The sequence below is a fragment of the Equus przewalskii genome, chromosome X (genome assembly GCF_037783145.1).
Source record: "Equus przewalskii isolate Varuska chromosome X, EquPr2, whole genome shotgun sequence".
In the NCBI taxonomy this organism is placed as follows: domain Eukaryota; kingdom Metazoa; phylum Chordata; class Mammalia; order Perissodactyla; family Equidae; genus Equus; species Equus przewalskii.
In genome coordinates, this window is record NC_091863.1 from 55,867,637 (window position 1) to 55,886,990 (window position 19,354).

At 36.9% G+C, this 19,354-nt stretch overlaps 1 protein-coding gene across 9 annotated transcripts in view; it reads right to left on the reverse strand.

Annotated features, from left to right (window-relative positions):
• The window catches only part of HDAC8 (histone deacetylase 8), a 199,860-nt gene that overhangs the window by 99,195 nt on the left and 81,311 nt on the right, over positions 1-19,354 (reverse strand). For 8 of the 9 annotated variants that reach the window (XR_011536133.1, XR_011536134.1, XR_011536131.1 and 5 more), the window contains 2 exons: positions 16,843-17,015; positions 14,310-14,404 (listed from right to left, as the gene is read on the reverse strand). Coding sequence is in view for 5 of the 9 variants with exons in the window: in XM_070605760.1 (XP_070461861.1) it covers positions 14,310-14,404; positions 16,843-17,015 (268 nt within the window). In the remaining 4 variants the exon portion in view is untranslated. Of the gene's footprint in view, positions 1-10,422; positions 13,319-14,309; positions 14,405-16,842; positions 17,016-19,354 lie in introns of those variants that run through there. The other variant, XM_070605757.1, reaches the window with a different exon arrangement.

The following is a 19,354-nucleotide window of genomic DNA, read 5'->3' on the forward strand; positions in this document are numbered from 1 at the left end:
TCACAAGGATTTTAAGGCAGCCATCATAAAAAATATTTCAAAAAGCAATTACAAGCATGCTAGAAACAAAATGAAAAAATAGAAAGTATCAACAAAAACCCAGAAAACACAAAGAATGCAAATTTTGGAACTGAAAAATACAATAACCAAAATAAAAAACTTACTGGATGGGCTTAATAGAAGAATAGAGATGACAGAGAAAAGAATCAGTGAATTTGAAAATAGAGTAATAGAAATTACCCAATCTGAACAACAGAGAGAAAATAGACTGAAAAATAATGAACAGAGATTTAGGGTCCTGTGGAACAAGAACAAAAGATCAAATATTTGTCTTACGAAAGTCACAGAAGGAGAAGATAAAGAAGGTGGCATTTAAAGAATATTCAAGGAAATAATGTCCGAAACTTCCCCAAATTTGGTGAAAGACACACTCCTACAGATTCAAGAAGGTTAATGAATCCTAAACAGGACAAACCCAAAGAAATCCACTCCAAGTCACATCATAATCAAATATCTGAAAAATAAAGACAAACAACAAAAACAGAACCCTTGAAAGTAGGTAGAGAGAAATGATGTCATCATTTTACATTCCCACCAATATGAGAACAATGATTTGAATGACAGTGGATTTCTCATCAGAAACCACGGAGGCTAGAAGGAAAAGGCACATTTTTTAAGTGCTGAAAGACAAGAACTGCCAACCCAGAATCCTATGGCTAGTGAAAATATCCCTCAGGAGTAAAAGAGAAATCAAGACATTCTCAGATGAAGGAAAACAAAGAAAATTTGTCTTCATCAGACGTACTCTAAAAGAATGGCCAAAGGAAGTTCTCCAAACAGAAAGGAAATGATAAAAGAAAAAATCTTAGAGCATCAGGAAGGAAGAAAGGATAACAGAAAGAGTAAAAATATGGGTAAATACAGCAGACTTTCCTTCTCCTCTTGAATTTTAAAAATTACGTTTGATGGTTGAAACAAAAACTATAACACTGTCTGATGTAGTTCTCAATGTAGAGGAAAATTTTAAGATATTATATTAGAGAGGAAAGTAAAGGGACATAAAGGCAGGTAAGGTTTCTACAGTTCACTCAAAGTGGCAAAATGTTGATAGCAATAGACTGTGATAAGTTACGTATATAATCTAACACCTAAAGCAACTACCAAAATATCTATACAAAGTGATACACTCAAAAACACTATAGTTAAATAAAAATGGAATTCTTCAAAAAGATGTCCAAGAAAATCTGCAGGAAGGCAGGAGGAAAAAACATGGAACAAACACAAAACAAACAATAAAATGGCAGACTTAGGCCCTAACATATTAATAACTACATTAAAGGAAAATGGTTTAAACATACCAATTAAAAGACAGAGGCTGGCAGAATGCACGAAAAACCACAACCCAACTATATTTTGTCTACTCCAAATATAATGATATAGAGAAATTAAAATAAAAATGATGGAAAAAGCTATACTATATAAACAGTAATAAAAAGAAAGCATAAGTGGCAGTTTCTTAAAAAAGTAAACCTATACTTACACCATATAATCCAGCAATTGCATTTCTGGGCATCAATCCCAAAAATATGAAAACTTACATCCACACAAAAACTGTTCATGAATGTTTAATTTTAATAGCCAAAAATTGGAAACAACCCAGTTGTTCTTCAATGGGTAAATGGTTAAACAAACTATGGTACATTAATACCATGGAATACTATTCAGCAATAATAAGGAATAAATATTGATGCATGGAACAACTTGGATAGATCTCAAGGGAATTATGCTGAGTGAGAAAAGCCAGTCTCAAAAGGTCACATACTGCATGATTCCATTTAAATCACATTCTCTAAATAAAAAAAACTATAGACATGAAGAACAGATTAGTGGCTTTCAGGGATTAGAGATGGGGTGGGAAAGAGAAGAAGGCTGCTGTGGTTATAAAAGAGTAGCACAAGGGAGATCTTTGTGGTGATGGAACAATTCTGTATCCTGAATCTATACATGTGATAAAATTGCATAGGACTAAATACACACACACACACACACACACACACACACAAGTGCATGTAAAATTGGTGAAATTCGAGTAATGCCTATGGAGTGTACCAGTGTTGGTTTCCTGGTTTTTATATGGTACAACAGTTACATAAGATGTTACCATTGGGGAAAACTGAGTGAAGGATACATGAAACCTCTTTGTACTACTTTTGCAATTGTCTGTGGATCTAAAACCGTTTCAAAATGAAGAAGTTTTGAAAAATCATTGGATGGGAAAGGATAAAAAATTCATTGGAGGAGATTAATAGTAGATTGAGTACTAAAAAAGAAAGAATTAGTAAACTTGAAGATAGATCAATGGAAATCAAACAAACTGAAGCACAAAGAAAAACTATTGGAAAAAAAATGAGAAGAGTGTCAGTGACTTGTAGGACAGTATCAATCAATCTAACACATGTGTACCCAGAGTCCCAGAAAGACAGGAGAGAAAATAGGGCAAAAAAAAAAAAGAATAAATACTGGCTGATAATTTTCCAAATTATATCCAAAAGTGCAACCCACAGATCCCAGAAGTCAGGGAATCTGAAGCAGGACAAATATGAACAAAAGTATATTGAGGCACATCATGGTCAAAGCTCTGAAAAACAAAGATAAATTTATAAAGGCAGCCAGAGGAAAAGACAAATTATATACAGGGAAATAATGATAAGAACAAGACTAACTTTCCAACAGAAACAACGGAGGCCAGAAGAAACTAAAACACTGTCAATTTAAAATTTTATACCAGAAAAAAATACCTTTAAAGATGAAGGCAGAAAAAAAATTGAAAGCAGGTAGGTAAAGGGCTTCTGCTTCTGGCTATGAGGCAAAAGAGGATGTGGAATTTTCTTTTTAGAAACAACTGGAAAATTGACAAGATATAGGAAACATTTATTTTCAGATACTGGACAATGTGCAACAAAAGATAGCCATCTGAGAGAAAAGGGATACAAATGAGGTGAGCCTTACCATCACCCTAGCTTTCTTCCTGGAGGTAATCCTTGGACTGTGGTGTGAGGGTGGGGAGGATCTAAACAGAGTCTGGCAATCTCTGAATAGAGGACACAGAGACTGGAGTTCAGAAAGGTCAACGTGGTTAGAAATTGCGGGGATGGAGCTATGCCAAAAAAAGAGTGCTAGAAATATGCGTAGAGGTTCCCTTGAATCTTTTGATGAATACCAACCTGAACATGGATAGGGTAAAACTTCACAAAGACAGTCTAGAAAAACTTTCAGGAAAACAATTACTGAGGAGTTGTAAGATGAACACTTCCTAGAGTTCACAGAGGGCCAAAGTGGAGAGACCTCACTGAATACATGGGGCATTAGCAGAGACTTCAGAGGGGCAGTACCTTCAAAATGGCTAAATTAGCCCTAGAGTCCTACTCAAGACTTACTCTAAATGAGCTTAAAAACAAACCTCAAAACAAATCAAACTGATCCACAATAAATTGTCTATTGAAAAAAAGTACAATCCTCTCTAAATCAATAAAAAAAATCCAGGACTCAACAATGCAAAATTCATGATGTCAGATAGCTAATTAAAAAAATTAGTAAACATACAAGAAAGCAGGAAAATGTGATTTATAACCTGGAGAACAATTAAGTCAACAGAAACAGACTCAGAAATGATGGAGATAATGGAATTAGAAGACAAGGACCTTAAAACAGCTATTATAAATATGCTCCATATGTTCAAGAATATAAAGAAAAGATGAACACAATGAAGAGAGAAATGGAAGATATTTTTCCCTGGTTATCTTTTTTTTTTTTAAAAAAGATTTTAGTTTTTTGGAAGACACTTTTCTTTTTGAGGAAGATTAGCCCTGAACTACCTACTGCCAATCCTCCTCTTTTTGCTGAGGAAGACTGGCCCTGGGCTAACATCCATGCCCATCTTCCTCTACTTTATACATGGGACACCTACCACAGCATGGCTTTTGCCAAGTGGTGCCATGTCCACACCTGGGGTCAAAACCAGTGAACCCGGGGCTGCCAAAGCGGAACATGCGAACTTAACTGCTGCGCCACCGGGCTGGCCCCGGAAGACGCTTTTAAAAATAGAAATCCTAGAGATGAAAAATACAATATTTGAAAGGAAAATTTCACTGGATGAGATTAACAGCAGTTATATACTGCAGAAGAAAAGATCAATGAACTTGAAGGCAAAGCAATAGAAACTCTCCAAAATGAATCACAGAGAAAAATAAAAGACTGAAAAAAATTAAAAGGTTCACAGTGACCTATGAGACAATAACACTGGTCTAACAGATTTAACTGGAGTCCCAGAAGTAGAGGACAGAGAGAGATGACAGAAAAGAAATAATGGCTGAAGTATTTCCAAATTTGATGAAAACTATAAACCCTCAGATCCTAGAAGTTCAATGAATTCCAAACAGGATAAACACAAAGTAAACCACACCAGGGCAAACTGTAATCAAGCTGCTGAAAACTAGTCACAAAGTTAAAAAGCAGCCAGAGAAAAAACAGCACGTATTACACAAAGGAACAAAGAATGATTACAGACTTCTCAGGAGGGAATACGCAAACAAGAAGACAATGGAATGATGTCTTTAAAGTTCTGCAAGAAAAAACTATCAACCTAGAACTCTATATGCAATGAAAATACCTTTCAAAAATTAAGACACAATAATGACTTTTCAAACAAAAGCTGAGAAAATTTGTTGCTAGCAGACCTATACTATAAGAAAAACTAACTGAAGTTCTTTAGGCAGAATGTAACTTTTACCAGATGGAAATCTGGATCTACACAAAGGATTGAAAAATGCTAGAAAGGGTAAATATACAGGTAAATATAAAGTATCTTCTTACTCATCTTTTAATTTATTTAAATAGTTTAGGGCCATGTTGGGAGCAGCAGGTCCAGTGGTGGCTGCATATGTACTGACTGCAAAGGAATGCCACTGAAGGCCATGAAGCAGTGAGGCAGGCTGTCAGCCTGGTGGCAGAGTGAACGGAGCAACACAGTCCAGCCAAAAGGTGGCACAGCCCAGCTGGGGGTTGTGGTCCAGAGCTGCTCATAGCTGGTGCATTCTAGATTGAGCATTGCATCCCTTGGCTGGTATGAGTAGCTGTCTAGCCTCCCTGCACGCCCTGCTGGGGCCCACACAGCAGGTGCTCGCTCCTTCTGAGACCTCTTGTCTGGCTGAGCTCTGGGTCTTCTCTTCCATCCCTTCCTTTAAGCTTCTCAGTTCTCTCCTCTGAAGTACTGGCACCATGACTGGTGCCTGAACTCCCTAACCACAAGAGGCACATGGAAAAGGTATCCTTAGTTATACTTGCTATAATCTCTGTAACTTTATTATTGTTTAGTAAATCATTATTTTGAAATCCCAGAATTTTACTTCCACCTGGACAGTAACATAATGAGAACATGGATTGTTTGGCTTAATAAAGGAAGATTAGAAGACTAGCTTTCTCAAGCCAGAGCTACAACATCTATGTTTAAAGAAGCTGAAAAAGATGAAACTGAAATATCAGTGAGGGTTCCAACTCATGGAAGAAAGACATTTACCTCAAAGACATGGGTGAAATTGTAAGTAAGAAATAAAATATGATTAAAATTATCTTTATATATGTCATTAATTTACCTTATAGTGTCTTATGCATAGAACATTTTCAAAAAGTTTCAAAATAATTCACTATTTAAGTTGTGGCATTATTTTCAGACCATTCATTAATAGTTAAAGGGGAAGAGATTGAGTGTTTTAAGTGTAGATATGATGAGCTTATTAAAAACCAAAAGTTGTTTGTTAGAGCTTTTCAAACTAGAAATGAAAAAGTCACTGAAGCCTCTTATGTGTAAGTTATTGCACTGTGTGGGCTGAAGAAATGCAATACGATAGCTTAGAGACCAATAAAGCCTTGGACCGTTGACATTGCTCAATGCCTACCAGAGGAAAAGTTGGTAAAACCACTCACAATACTGCCTCTTTTCAGTGGCACAGTAGCTTGTTTATTTAAGTGTTTAGCTCTAAACATGAAGACTTAGTTACTATCTCATTTGTAGAATTGTACTTTGACCTTACAACCAGACAAGTCTACAAATGTGGCTGGACTTGCTGTTTTGCTTGTAGTCATGTGGTATCAGCACTAACTAATCTTTGAAGAAGACCTTTTTTACATGAACAGTTGACAACACACACAAGTGGTTCTAAAATATTGAAAGTGCTGAATAACTTATTTGAATCTCATGGTCTATCCTGGAGCAACTTTGCCTATATTTGCACAGAGGTGCAAAAGCAATGGCGGGTAAAACTGCTGGCATCATGGTATAAATTAAGGCAGTAGCACCAAAGTATACCAGCAGTCATTGTATTCTTTACTGCTATGTACTCACCACAAAAAAAATCCAACTTCACTTAAGAATGTTCTTGGTGAAGCACTAAAAATTATTAAATCTTGATCCTGGATTTAATACTCTGTGTGACCAAATGGTGCTTCTGATGTAAGCTACACTATGCTGGCGGTCTTGAGGAAAGCACATCCGTGATTGTGCTGTGGCTTAACCAGCCACTTTCCATGGAATATCATTTTTTTCTTGAAACATGGAAAAACCACGATTAAATACTTGCGTATTTGGTAGATATTGTCTCAAAAATGAAGTGAGCCTATCACTTCAGGGTAAATAACTGACATTATTTGTCGCCAATGATAATATTCACATTTTTGAGTGAAAATCAGAATTTTAAAAAAACTTCATTCTGCCACTGTAAGCTTGATAGCTTCCCAAAACTTAACCTTTGTTCCAATGAGATCAGTAGTGATATCAATTAATGCGATTTTTTTGATATTGCATAAAATTTTTCAACATTTGTCATATTTGCATAACTTGGTAAACCAATATTTTCCAAATAATCAATATGTATAATATGGGTCAAATATCCACTCAAAGTACAAGATGACCAATGAATTTTGATGTAACACTATATAAAAAGTTCATTGACATGGTTTCAGATTCCACACAGCATTAACCTTTTAAGAAACTATCATTTGTAGGGTTTTTGTGTAGTATCAAAGAAGAATATCCATAATTATCCATAAAGGTTATTAAAATATTCCTTTTTCCAACTACATATCTACGTGAACCTGGATTTTCTTCATATAGTTTAATAAAAACAACATCAAAACACACTGAATGTAGAAGCAGGTAGAAGTCAGCCATCATCTACTAAGCCAGATGTTACAGAGATGTGCAAAAATGTACAGCAATGCCCTTCTTCTCATGAAATTTCTTTTTGTCTTGGAAAATATAGTTTCTTAATCACAATGTGTTATTTGTGCTAACATGTTCTGGATTTATTATTCTTATTTTAAGTGAATTAATATTTTAAAAATTAAAGAAAATAATTGACTGTTTAGAGCAAGACATAACAATGTATCATGGGGTTTATAATATATGCAAAAGTAAAATATATGACTACAATAGCACAAAAGAAGAAAAAGGGAAAAACGGAAGAACACTATCATAAGGGTGCTATATTATACATGAAGTAGTGTAATACTATTTGAAGGTAGACTATTACAAGTTAAAAATGTATACTGTAAACCACAGAGCAACCACAAAAAATCAAAACAGAGTTATAGCTAATAAACAAATAAAGGAGATAAGTGGAATCCTAAAATAAAATTCATTTAATTCAAAAGAAGGCAGCAAAATAGAAAGAAGGGAACAAAGACCAGATAGGACAAATAGAAAACAAATAGGAAGATGGACTTAAACTTAAACATATAAATAATTTATTTAAACATAAGTGGTCTAGGCACCCCAGCTAAAAGGCAGAGATTGTCAGACTGGATTAAAAAATCATGATCCAACTATATGCTGTTTACAAGAGATACAACTTAAATGTGAAGACACAAATAGGTTAAAAGAAAAGGACAGAAAAAGATATACCACACAAATAATAATTGTGATGAAGCAGGTGTGATAATATAAAAATCAGACAAAGTAGACTTCAGAACAAGGAATATTACCAGAGACAAAGAAGAATATTCCTTAATAATAAAGGGGTCAATTCATCAAGAAGATCTAACAATTCTAAATGTGTATACATCTAATAACAAAGCTTCAAAAATACACGAAGCCAAAACCAACACATCTGAAAGGAAAAACAGCCAAATCCAAAACCATGGTTGGAGATTTCAACTCTCTCAGTAGTCGACAGAACACGTAGAGAGAAAATCAGTAGAGATACAGAAGACATAACACTCAGCCAACCTATCTAACTGATAATGATAGAAAATGCAAGTCAATAACAGCAAAATACATATTCTTTGCAAATTGTACATGAACCATTCGCCAAGACAGATCATATGCTGGGCCATATAACAAATTTCAATAAAAAAAAAAAGGACTGAAATCACGCAAAGTATGTTCTCTGAGCACGACAAAATTAAATTAAAATGAATATAAATAGAAAAATGTCTGGAAAGTCCTCAAATATTTGGAAATTAATTTTTAAAAATCCACAGTTCTGAATAGCCCATCAATGAAATAAGAAAATTAGAAAATATTTTGAACCAAATGAAAACATATCAAAATTTGTGGGATGCAGCTAAAGCAGTGCTTAGATGAAAATTTATAGCATAAAATGCTTAGAAAAAAAGGTTTAAAAATTACTGAACTAAGTTTCTATCATGAGAAACTAGAAAAAGAACTAAAAATCAATACAAAGTAAGTAGAAGGAAGGAAATAACAAAGATATGAGCAGAAATAATGAAAGAGAAAAATAAAATCAATGAAACTAAAAGGTGGCTCTTTGAAAAAAAAAAAACCCAGTTCAATAAAATTGATAAACTACAAGCTAAAATCATCAAGAAAAAAGGAAAATTAGCAATATTAGGAACGAAAAAGGGGATATCACCACAACTCCTACAGACATTAAAACAATAATAAGGGAATATTATGAGTGAATGGGCACATTATTTGAAGACAAATTATCAACATGGAAGCAAAAAGAAATAGAAAATTCAAATAGCTATATAACTTTTAAAGAAATAGAATTCATAACTATAAACCTTCCTACAAAGAAAACTCTAGGCTCAAACGTTTTCACTGGTGAATTCTATCAAATATTTAAGTAAGACAGTATCAATTTTACATAAATGCTTTCAGAAAACAGAAAAGGTGAGGATACTTCTCAAGTCATTTTATAAGATCAGCATTGCCCTGATAGCAAAACCAGACAAAGACATTACAAGAAAAGAAAACAACAGGTCAACATCCCTCATGAACATAGACTGAAAAACCCTTGACGAAATTTCAGCAAACTGAATCCAGCAATATATAGAAAGGATAATATACCATGAGCAAGTAGGGTTTACCCCAGGAATGCGACATTAGTTTAACATTTTAAAAAAGCAACAGTTAATGCAATTTACTGTATTAACAGAATAAGAGAACACTATACAATCATTTCAATGGATGAAGAAAAAGTATCTGACATAATTCAACACTCATTTGTGAGAAAAATTCTCAGTAAATTAGGAATAGAAGGGAACTTCCTCAACCTAATAAAGGACATTTATGAGAAAACCCATAGCTAACATCACACTTCATAGTGAAAGATTAAGAGTTTTCCCCCTACGCTCGAGAACAAGACAAAGATGTTCACTCCCACCACTTCTATTCAACATTGTATTGGAGGTCCCAATCAGTGTAAGGCAAGAAAAAGAAATAAAAGGCATGAAGATTGTAAAGGAATACGTAAAACTCTCTTTATTCACAGATGACGTTTGTATACATGAAACATGCTAAGGAATCTACAAAAAAGCTACTAGAGCTAATGAGTTTAGCAATGTTACATTATTCAAGATCAATATAAAAAATCAATTGTATTTCTATATTCTAGCAACAAACAATTGGAAATTGAAATTAAAAAATACCATTTATAATAACATCAAAATCATGAAATACTTAGGGATAAATTTAACAAAATTTGTGCAAGACCTGCTCACTGAAAAGTACAAATTAAAATGTGAAATTCAAGACTTAAGTAAGTGGAAAGACATAGCAAATTCACGGATTGAAAGATTAAATATTGTTAAGATGTTATTTCTCCCCAAATCAATGTACAGATTCAGTGCAATCTACAGATTGCACTGCAAGATTGTTTCACGTTAGTAACATACACTCCTATATAATCAACTTAATTCTTTTCAATGGCTACATATATTCCCTCACATGAATGAGGCGTAGTTTGTCCAACCAGTCTATTAAAAGTGGTTTGGTTAAATACATATTTTTTGTTCACTAAATTGTGTTAATAAACTTACCTGATGATTCAGGTATATACATTTACCTGATATATCTGTATATATGTATACATATACCTATATATGAATACATGATATAATATAACTGCCGTACTCTATCCTAGATCATAGGATCCAAATAGCATTACTGGATTACAGAACATTCTTATATATAATAGTCCATAAGCCTTATTACATAGAGTGGGCGATTTGCTAAATTAGCCACGTACTGGTCTTTTTATGGGACCCCATGTCACCTTTGAAATTTCCCTATGGTATAGATACCTAGGCTAATCATAGGGGCAGGCTCTGTTTCTCTCAGCTTTCCCAGCTGGGTCCAACTCTGCTTCCAGCTGGGATCGCCTCCTTATTCCATGCCTTGCCAGCCAACCTGGCTCTCCAACTCCTGGGCTGGGACTAACTCCCTGATCACTGGCTTTATGGCATTACTGATTTTGTATCTCTTGAGGGCTATGACTGAAATCTTACCACTAATCACTTCTAATGTTTATGCTGGGCTTGCCTTCCCAACTCCCTGCCCTTCACAGGCAACCTAATGTTTTCCCATGGATATGTCTATTTCCTACATCTGGGATACCTAGTACTTCTTACAAAGGATAGGTAGTTGCTACTGGGGTTAAACAATTTCTAGAAAAAGGCTAGATTATGCTTCCAATTCTTTCATCAAAAATAGAAGTTATTTATGTATGGTGATGGATAAAAAATAGACTATTGGTGGTGAACACGATGCAGTCTGTACAGAAGCTGAAATATAATAATGTACACCCGAAATTTACACAATGTTATAAACCACTATGACCTCAATAAAATAATAAAAAAATAGAAGTTTCCCAATGTGAATGTTGAGATACATTATTTAAACACTCATTTATTCAGTTGTTCATTCAATCAATGAACACCAACTAGGTGGGTAGTTAACACTCTGCTAACCATTGAGGGGGAATGCAGACAACCAAAACACAGGTGATAGAATGAATGGTACAGACTGTAAGTGTTACAGGAGCGTACTTGAACCTCTTAACAGGTTTGCCTTTCTCAAGTCTCTCCCTTTTGCAACCTATTTTCCATGGGCTACCAAATGGGCTTTCTAAAATCCAAAACTTATCTGTTTTCACAGAAAAAAAGTATAAACTCTTTAGTATAGCATTCAAGGCTCTTCATAACCTGGCTCCAACTTCCATTCAAGCCTTAATCCTTCCTACTCTCTCTCATAAACTCTAGCTTCTACTACTATATCAAACTCCTCACTGGTTCCATGAGGCACCATGTCCTTTCCAATCTCTGTCCCCTCTGCCTAGAATGTCTTTCCCTCTTCTTCACCCGGCAAACTCCCGACCAACCTCCAAGATTCCATTCAAAGCCTTGGTGAAACATTTCCGCTATGCTCCTCATCTGTCCTGGATTTGAGCACATTGTTCCGTCACCTTTATTAGATGATGATATTTCTGAGGGCACTGGGTTTATCTTGTTAGTCTTTGTGTCTCTGATTCCAGGTCTGATGAGGGCCTGGCAAGTAGTAGGGGCCCAGTGAATACTTGTTAAATAAATGAAGGAACAAATGAATGTGAAGGAAGAGCTCAAAGGGCCTTGGTCTATTTAGGTAAGGGATTTGTAAAGGCGTAGGGCTTGAAGCTGGACCTAGGAAGACAGTAGAGAGGTGGGGAAAGGGCATTTGGAGGAGGAGGACTATTATCCTAGGAGACAGAGGAACAAAAGCCCAAGTCCGAGAGTGAAGACTGTGAGGGGGTCAGCCAGACGTCGGCTGACTGATGCACTGCCTTGACCTTTTGACCAACTAGATTTCTCAATTATATTTTCAGCTTCTGGGAGGCAGAGTATTTTGTCTACTCCTTTGTATCCCCTTTATATTTGATGCACATCCCCATAGCCACTGTTCCTACAGTCTTGTGGTTCTTATTCTGCTCCGTAATAGAATTATTCATATATCTACATATCTCCCCAGCACTTATACCACCCTCTCTCCCAAGTTGCTTGAGGCAGGGGCTGAGGTCTTAGTGTCTTTGCATCTTCCAAGACACCTAGCACAGTGCCTGGGCCACAATGGGTGCTGAGTAAATATTTCTTGATTTACCATCTGTTGATCTGATTACAGAGGGCCACAGGATACTTGTGTGCAACTACATACCGTGGCACAAAGCTTCTATATGCCTTCACACTGCGTAGTCTGTTTTTGGCAATTTTCATAAAAACGTTATCTTATTGTACCTGGAAGACTGTTATTTCAATTTTCCTCTTTGTTCCTTCTTGGATGACTCACATCTCTTATACCAGAAGGATATGACAGAAGGGATTCAAAAAGGGTTTGGACAAATTTATGAACGACAAAGTCATAAATGTCTGGGTATAAGAAATTGTTGGGAGCATGCAAAGGGGAAGGAGAAAACTTCATTCCAAAAGTTCCTATTATGTGCCAAGAACTGTGTGTTAGGCACTTGACATACATTACATCTCATTTAATCTCACAGAATATATCCGTATAAAGACAGGACATGTCTATCTATAAGGCCAAGTCCACATCCATTCAGGCACACAGCTTCTCCAGGTACCAGAGGCGGTATTCATCTTTACTAAAATTCTATCAACCTTTTAAGACAGATGAATCTATGGATTTGCCTTGTTTCATAGGAACAGAACACTCATTCTCAATTCAGGCTTCTACAGCTTGAAACTACTTTTTGACATAACTTGATCAGTTTTTAAAGTCTCAGTGCTTTAAATTACAATGCAATCTGAGATATTCCCACAGCAATAACAGCAATTACATTTGTTCACAAAAGTAATTTGTTCGCTTACCTTTATGTTTCATAAAGCTTCCAAATACTGAATAAAGGTAAGTCAAGTCAAGAAAAGAGACTTCTATTAACCCTGACACCAGCAAATTGTCTCAAATTATAGCATGCCTTCTTTTTGTATTCTAGATGCATTGAGTGGTTTTTCTGAGATACATATTACATCTCATCTGTGGTTAGAAGAAAATTGGAAGGAAATTAGTTTAAGTTGTTTCTAATTTTTAAAAAAAATAATAGTAACTTTAAAAAGCATAAAGCTCCCAAGTGTACAGCTTCTGCATCTGGCAGGAATCAAAATGTTATAACCAAAGTATCGTTTCTACTCCTCGGGAAATGGCTTGAGAAGGCGGGGCTGCAGGTCCTGTTTCATTATTATAAGTTATACAGTCTAAGACCTGCAGCTACACATCCTGATCTGTGATAACATGTTTCCTGCCGGGTCGGGGGGGCGGGGAAGAGAAGGGGTACACCTTCGGATAAGGGATTATCAGCACACTCACAGGTCCCAGACAGCTTACTATTAACCTGTTCTGGGAAAACTAGAACAGACATCTTTGCCTTGGAAAACGTAAAGCCCATCTCACGTGACTAAAGACAATGGCAAGGGTTCAAACGACATGTTTCACACTTTGGATGGTCCCGCCCCAGCCTCTGTGTGCCTCTAATTGCTGGAAAAACACCAGACCTGTCTTTGTGGGGATTATATGTTTCTTAAATTTTATACTAGTCGAAGAAAACTGAGAGACCAGGACTACCACCAAAGGACATAGGTGTGACATACTGCCTATGGGACTTTTTAAAGATAGATGAGAACGCAGCTTGTACATTTTAAAAATTGCCCTTCCTTTCTTGAGGCTAGGGGATGAAAATATGTATATATTCCAAAGACTTCTTTGTGTGAACAGGTGACCCCTTCCCACAGTCTCTGTAATTAATTGAGAAATTAAAGTTGGTTGGCCTTTGAGATCTCTTGTAAAAAAAAGGCAGAAGGTCTTGAATATTTTGGAACAAGAGTCCACTATTCTGCCAAGACAGTGTGTTATTGTTATTGGAGTGTCTCTCAACAAAACGGTATTGAGTGGCGAGGACGTGATTTTGATTAGGTGGAATGACTCAGCTCTTCCCCTTAAAGAAGAGAGGACTTGTCAGAGCCTTACTTACCTCATGATCTGGGATCTCAGAGGATAGTGTTTTCCCTAGGATGACCCCGGTCAAGTATGTCCAGCATCGAGCTGTGTTGGCAAGGTTATAGCCGCCTGTCTCCATCAAGAATTGTGAAGTTAGGAAAGAACAGTCACAAAACAGCAGAAGAGGGAAGAGGGGTAAGGAAGGAGAGAAAAATGTTTTAATAAAAGGGCTAAAAAGACAACTGCAACTCGTAGAATTTCACCTAAACATCCCTTTACGATATCTGTGAACCACCGAGCGGGTAGACTTTAATGGACCAGTCAGACCATGAACAGTGTGGAACTGGGAAGTCCAAGGCCCACAGAGATTCAAGAGGCCCTTATCTCCGAACACACATGCACCCCATGACTCCAAGCTCCTCAATCCCATTAAGAGTCATCGGCAAGACTGAGATCCCTGGAACCTGGGTCTCTTGAGGTGACCGACCCAGCGTGAGGGTTTCTGTGATGAATTTTGCAACAATTCTATAAAATGACTGCTGGATGTGATTTGAATGTTGAAACTATTAGCAGATACAGCCCTAGAAAAATCCAGGAAAGAGAAAAGGAAAATGCTGACAGGAACCTACTTCCTTCTTTTAATATCAGCATTCCTTTTCTTCACAAAACACAGGCCTAGTGGCAGAGATCAAAGAGAATGAGATGAGGAAGGGACTGCTGATTGACGCTCTGACCTATCTCGTCAGGTCCTGTCACAGTCACCCAGCAGCCATACTACACTGGCTAATAATCAGCATATTTTTGTGCTGAATAGATGTGTTCTGCCATGCAAGCATTAGAACATTGGCCTTTAGCTAAATTCCAAGAGTGTAAGGATAAAATGGAATGATTTCCTAACCTCAGTGCAGCCTGAGGGAAATAGAATCTGATCTATTTTAGGTAGAGTGATCACATAATTTATCATCCAAAATGGTACATTTTTGAGAGTAAAAGGGGACACTACTAATAATTACACTGGGATAACACATATAAATTTGGACATATGGCCACCCTTTTCTTTCTACTCCTTGGAAGATGAGGGATGCTGGGGCTTCTGGAATGTGGCTTTTAGGCCTCAATGGGGTCCACTGAAGCTTGAGCCATGGCCATTCCCACTAATTGTCTATGTGTTATTGGCGGTTGAGAATTTAAGTGAAATATTACAGGTATTACTTTAAACACTCCTGAGGTGGAGAATCTGAATTTATAAGATGGACTTATTGGGCATGATTATTTGATTCCAAAAAGAGTCACTACAGGTTTTAAATAGTAAGCTCTCTCTGGTGCAAATACAATACGATTTGATTTGCAAAAACTCCATTTATGCACAGGCCTTTCCAGGAGTACACGTATTGCATAAGAAGAGTTATATATTCAAAAGCCAAAACTTTGGGCTGAGAAAGCAAAGAGGCTTTGAAAATGCTAAGTAAAGGCTGTAGCCTCAAACAAAAGTTGAATGAGCACAGACGTACGTTGTGGAAAGGGCGTTCGTTCCTTCTCCCTACCTGTACCTGGATAGCCATCACCATCTTTAGTGCCATCAAGGAAAGCAATATGTCATGCAGTACCTATCAATTTTGCCTTTTCCCTGAGTTGAAGTTAATACATTTCTTGCCAGCTTTTCATAAGAGCTTGTCTCTTGTAAGCACTTTTAATTTTGATCCCTCTAGGGTTGGAGGCTGCCAAAGGACCAGGCTTGTGGATTTGTGTTGAATGCTCACTCAGTTTTATAAGGATTTCCCATGATCTCCTCTAATTTGGTGTTTACAACAGGTTGACAAAAGCAACAAACTATTAGCTGTTTCATAATGCACATATTTCAAGCTCAATCTGCTTGATCATGTTGTTTTAACACACCAATTCATTCATCCCATGAAATAAAGATTGTGCCAGATAGACAGAGGATTCTAAGCAAGGCATCTTCAAGGTAGCTGAGATTGTGAAAGGTCCCTTTCACAAATGTGTAAATGCTTCTATTAAACAGACCCAGCTTTCTGTTGGTTAAATAATATAAAACATCACTATACGCTGAAGGCAAGAATGCCCAAGAGACTCCTTAGATCTCTCATTTTTGCTTTATTGTAACAAATCCATGCTTTTTAAGGGGAGGAGAAGTCATTTCTGAATTCAGCTTAGATATTTAATTAATTCATATGTTAGAATTTTAGTGGTATGTTTCCAAAAGATGATTCTTAGAACTGAGCATCAAAGACTATACTGAGAGAAGATGGATCAAAGTCCACTGAGCTTAACATCTTCTATTCTTAATAAGATCTGATGTCACCTTTAACCTAAGGACCTTTGCTTCAGGAATTAAAACTCAGACTTCAGAGTGCCAAGGAGTCACCGCACATGCCAAGCTGAGGAGAAGTGTGTCAGAGCACTTCCTTATTATGCTGAACTCTGAAGGTGGCAGAGTTCATTGACCACAGGCAGGTAGCCTAAGAAAGCCAAGTTTTCCTCAGTTCCATGGACAAAATGTGGAGGAAGGTCAACAAATTCTCCTGGTGACCTTCCTGTGTACTCACCTCCTCCCAAGATGAGCGTTGCCAATTGCCACTGAAGGATGTACTTAAGACACTTGCCAATTCCCACTGGAGTCATGTTAAAGGAGCACATGGGATCCCCAGCTATTGTATCAGCTCCCAGCTGTAAGACGACTGCTTTGGGATTAAAGGCTATGTATACCTCCTTTAGTACACTGTAGAAAAGAGAAAGGATACAAAATGTCAGAAAAAGATAGGTCAGTTTGGTCTAGGAGTGGTGGTGATGGGGCCAGTTGGAGGTATAGATGAATCAGCAAATAGCGCAGGAAAAAACCCCAACTTGTCAAACTCATCAAACTTTCCATCTAAAAAGGCCGAGTCAGATTGCATGTAAATTATACCTCAATAAACCTGACTTACAAAAACAACTGCCCCCTACTTCTACCCTCCCCAAGGACTGAATTTGCCCTTCTGTTTTAGAACTCAGACTTCCTTTAAATTCATATTAATTTAACTTCAACAGCCATAGGACAGAGTGTACACTTTTACTCCATTTTACAATCTGGGAAAATAAGACATATGCATCGAATCGTTATTAAGGATTATTTGTGGTAATTTAAGACTGTCAGCATACTTGGAGTTTATCACCTAGTTATTGAAGGGGGCTGGTGAAGAGAATTATATGCTTTGAAAGCATAGATGTTATCAGCTTACTTTTTATTACACTAAAGGACTTTTGGGTTATGAAATGCAGCCCTCTGCAATTTGTATGTAACCAGAGTGTTATTGGGCAGGGAACCGTAACAACCGATCCAAAGTTATAAATCTGAAAGCACCCTAAAAACCAAATTGTACTGGGTAATAATGAGCATGATTTTGGGTAGAATCATTCAATGCTATCAAATCAATCTAACAGCATTTTTGACAGTTAGAAGCCTTATAGATGAAAAGGAAGTAGTCAATGTGACAGATGACCTCAGTCAGGCTTCCAGTATTATCATTAATTGAACACTGACAATGTCCAGAATGCATTCCTAGGAGTTATAAGATCCTTGCTCTCAAGGGGCTTACAATCTACTTCCCAGACAAAACATACACCAGTCCTCAGGGGCCTCAGTGACTCTTACAGAGACATGTAAACAAGTGCAAATTAACATACTTCAGAGTTGAGAAAATGCAGAGTCAAAAAGTGATCAAAAATGTTAGGGTTAATGACTCCTTCACAATCAACATGTCAAATTATACCAGTGCAGCAAAAACAGAAAAATTCCAGATCCTTCTGAAACTGCAAAAAGAATTCAGGGATGTAAAATGCTGTCCTCCCAAGTTCATATGTAACCAGGGTATTGAAACTATGGCAAAGTGCTCAGCTGCAGAGGCATTCTTTGACTCAAAAGATGGTTTTGTTTTGATTTCTCATCTACACAGACAAATATTGAGTGATTGTGGAGATTATGAGACTATTATAAAACTTATGACATATGATCCTTAATACAGGAATACTCGGGCCTATTCTCTCTTTCATGTGCTTATCTCCTTGGTGCAGAAGGAAGATAAGCCACCTGAATAGTTAGCCAACATTTATTGAGCATCTACACGTACAGAGCTCCATATTAACTGCTGCCAGGAGACACAGAGAAAGGCATGATTTCTGTTCTAAAAAGCTCAATGGGGAGGAGGAGGAGGCAAGCAAGACTAATGTTTTTCCATTCATTCTTTCCCTCACTTTGCACACACTTACTGAGTGCCCTCTGTGTGTCCAGCATGTAACTGTACAGATGCTGCAGGAACAAAGATGAATATGGCACCGCTCTTATCTTCATGCAGCTCAGAACAGAGGGGAAGACTCAGACTATGTCAATAAATAATCAAAATACAATGATAAATGAAGCATCAGGGATGGCATAGAGGAAGGAGTAGTCAACTTTTCCAGAGGGTGTTAGAAAAGGCTCCACAGAGGTAACTCTTGACTTAGGTCTTAAAAGATGAGAACTACCATGAGCTACCTATCAAAATGGCTAAAATGAAAAATAATGATAATATTAATTGCCGGTAAGGATGTGGAAAGACTAGATCATACATACCTTGTGGGTGGGAATGTAAAATGGTATAGTCACTCTGGAAAACAGTTTGGCAGTTCCTGTCAAAACTAAAAATAGACTTACCATGCGATCTAGCAATTGCATTCTTGGGCATTTATTCCGGCAAAATTAAGACTTATTTTCATATAGAAACTTGTACATGAATGTTCATAGCAGCTTTATTTCTAACAACCCAAACTGGAACTCAGATGTACTTCAACAAGTGAATGGGTAAACGAACTGTGGTACCTCCATACCACTGGAATATTGCTCATCAATAAAAATAAACAAACTATTGATACATGCAAAAAACTTGCATGGATCTCAAGGGAATCATGCTGGGTGAATAAGGCCAATCCCCAAATCTCTACTACATGATTCCACTTATACACCATTTGTGAAATAACAATTAGAGGGCTGAGGAACAGATTAGTGGTTGTCAAGGGTTAGGGAAGGGGGTGGCCATAAAAGGG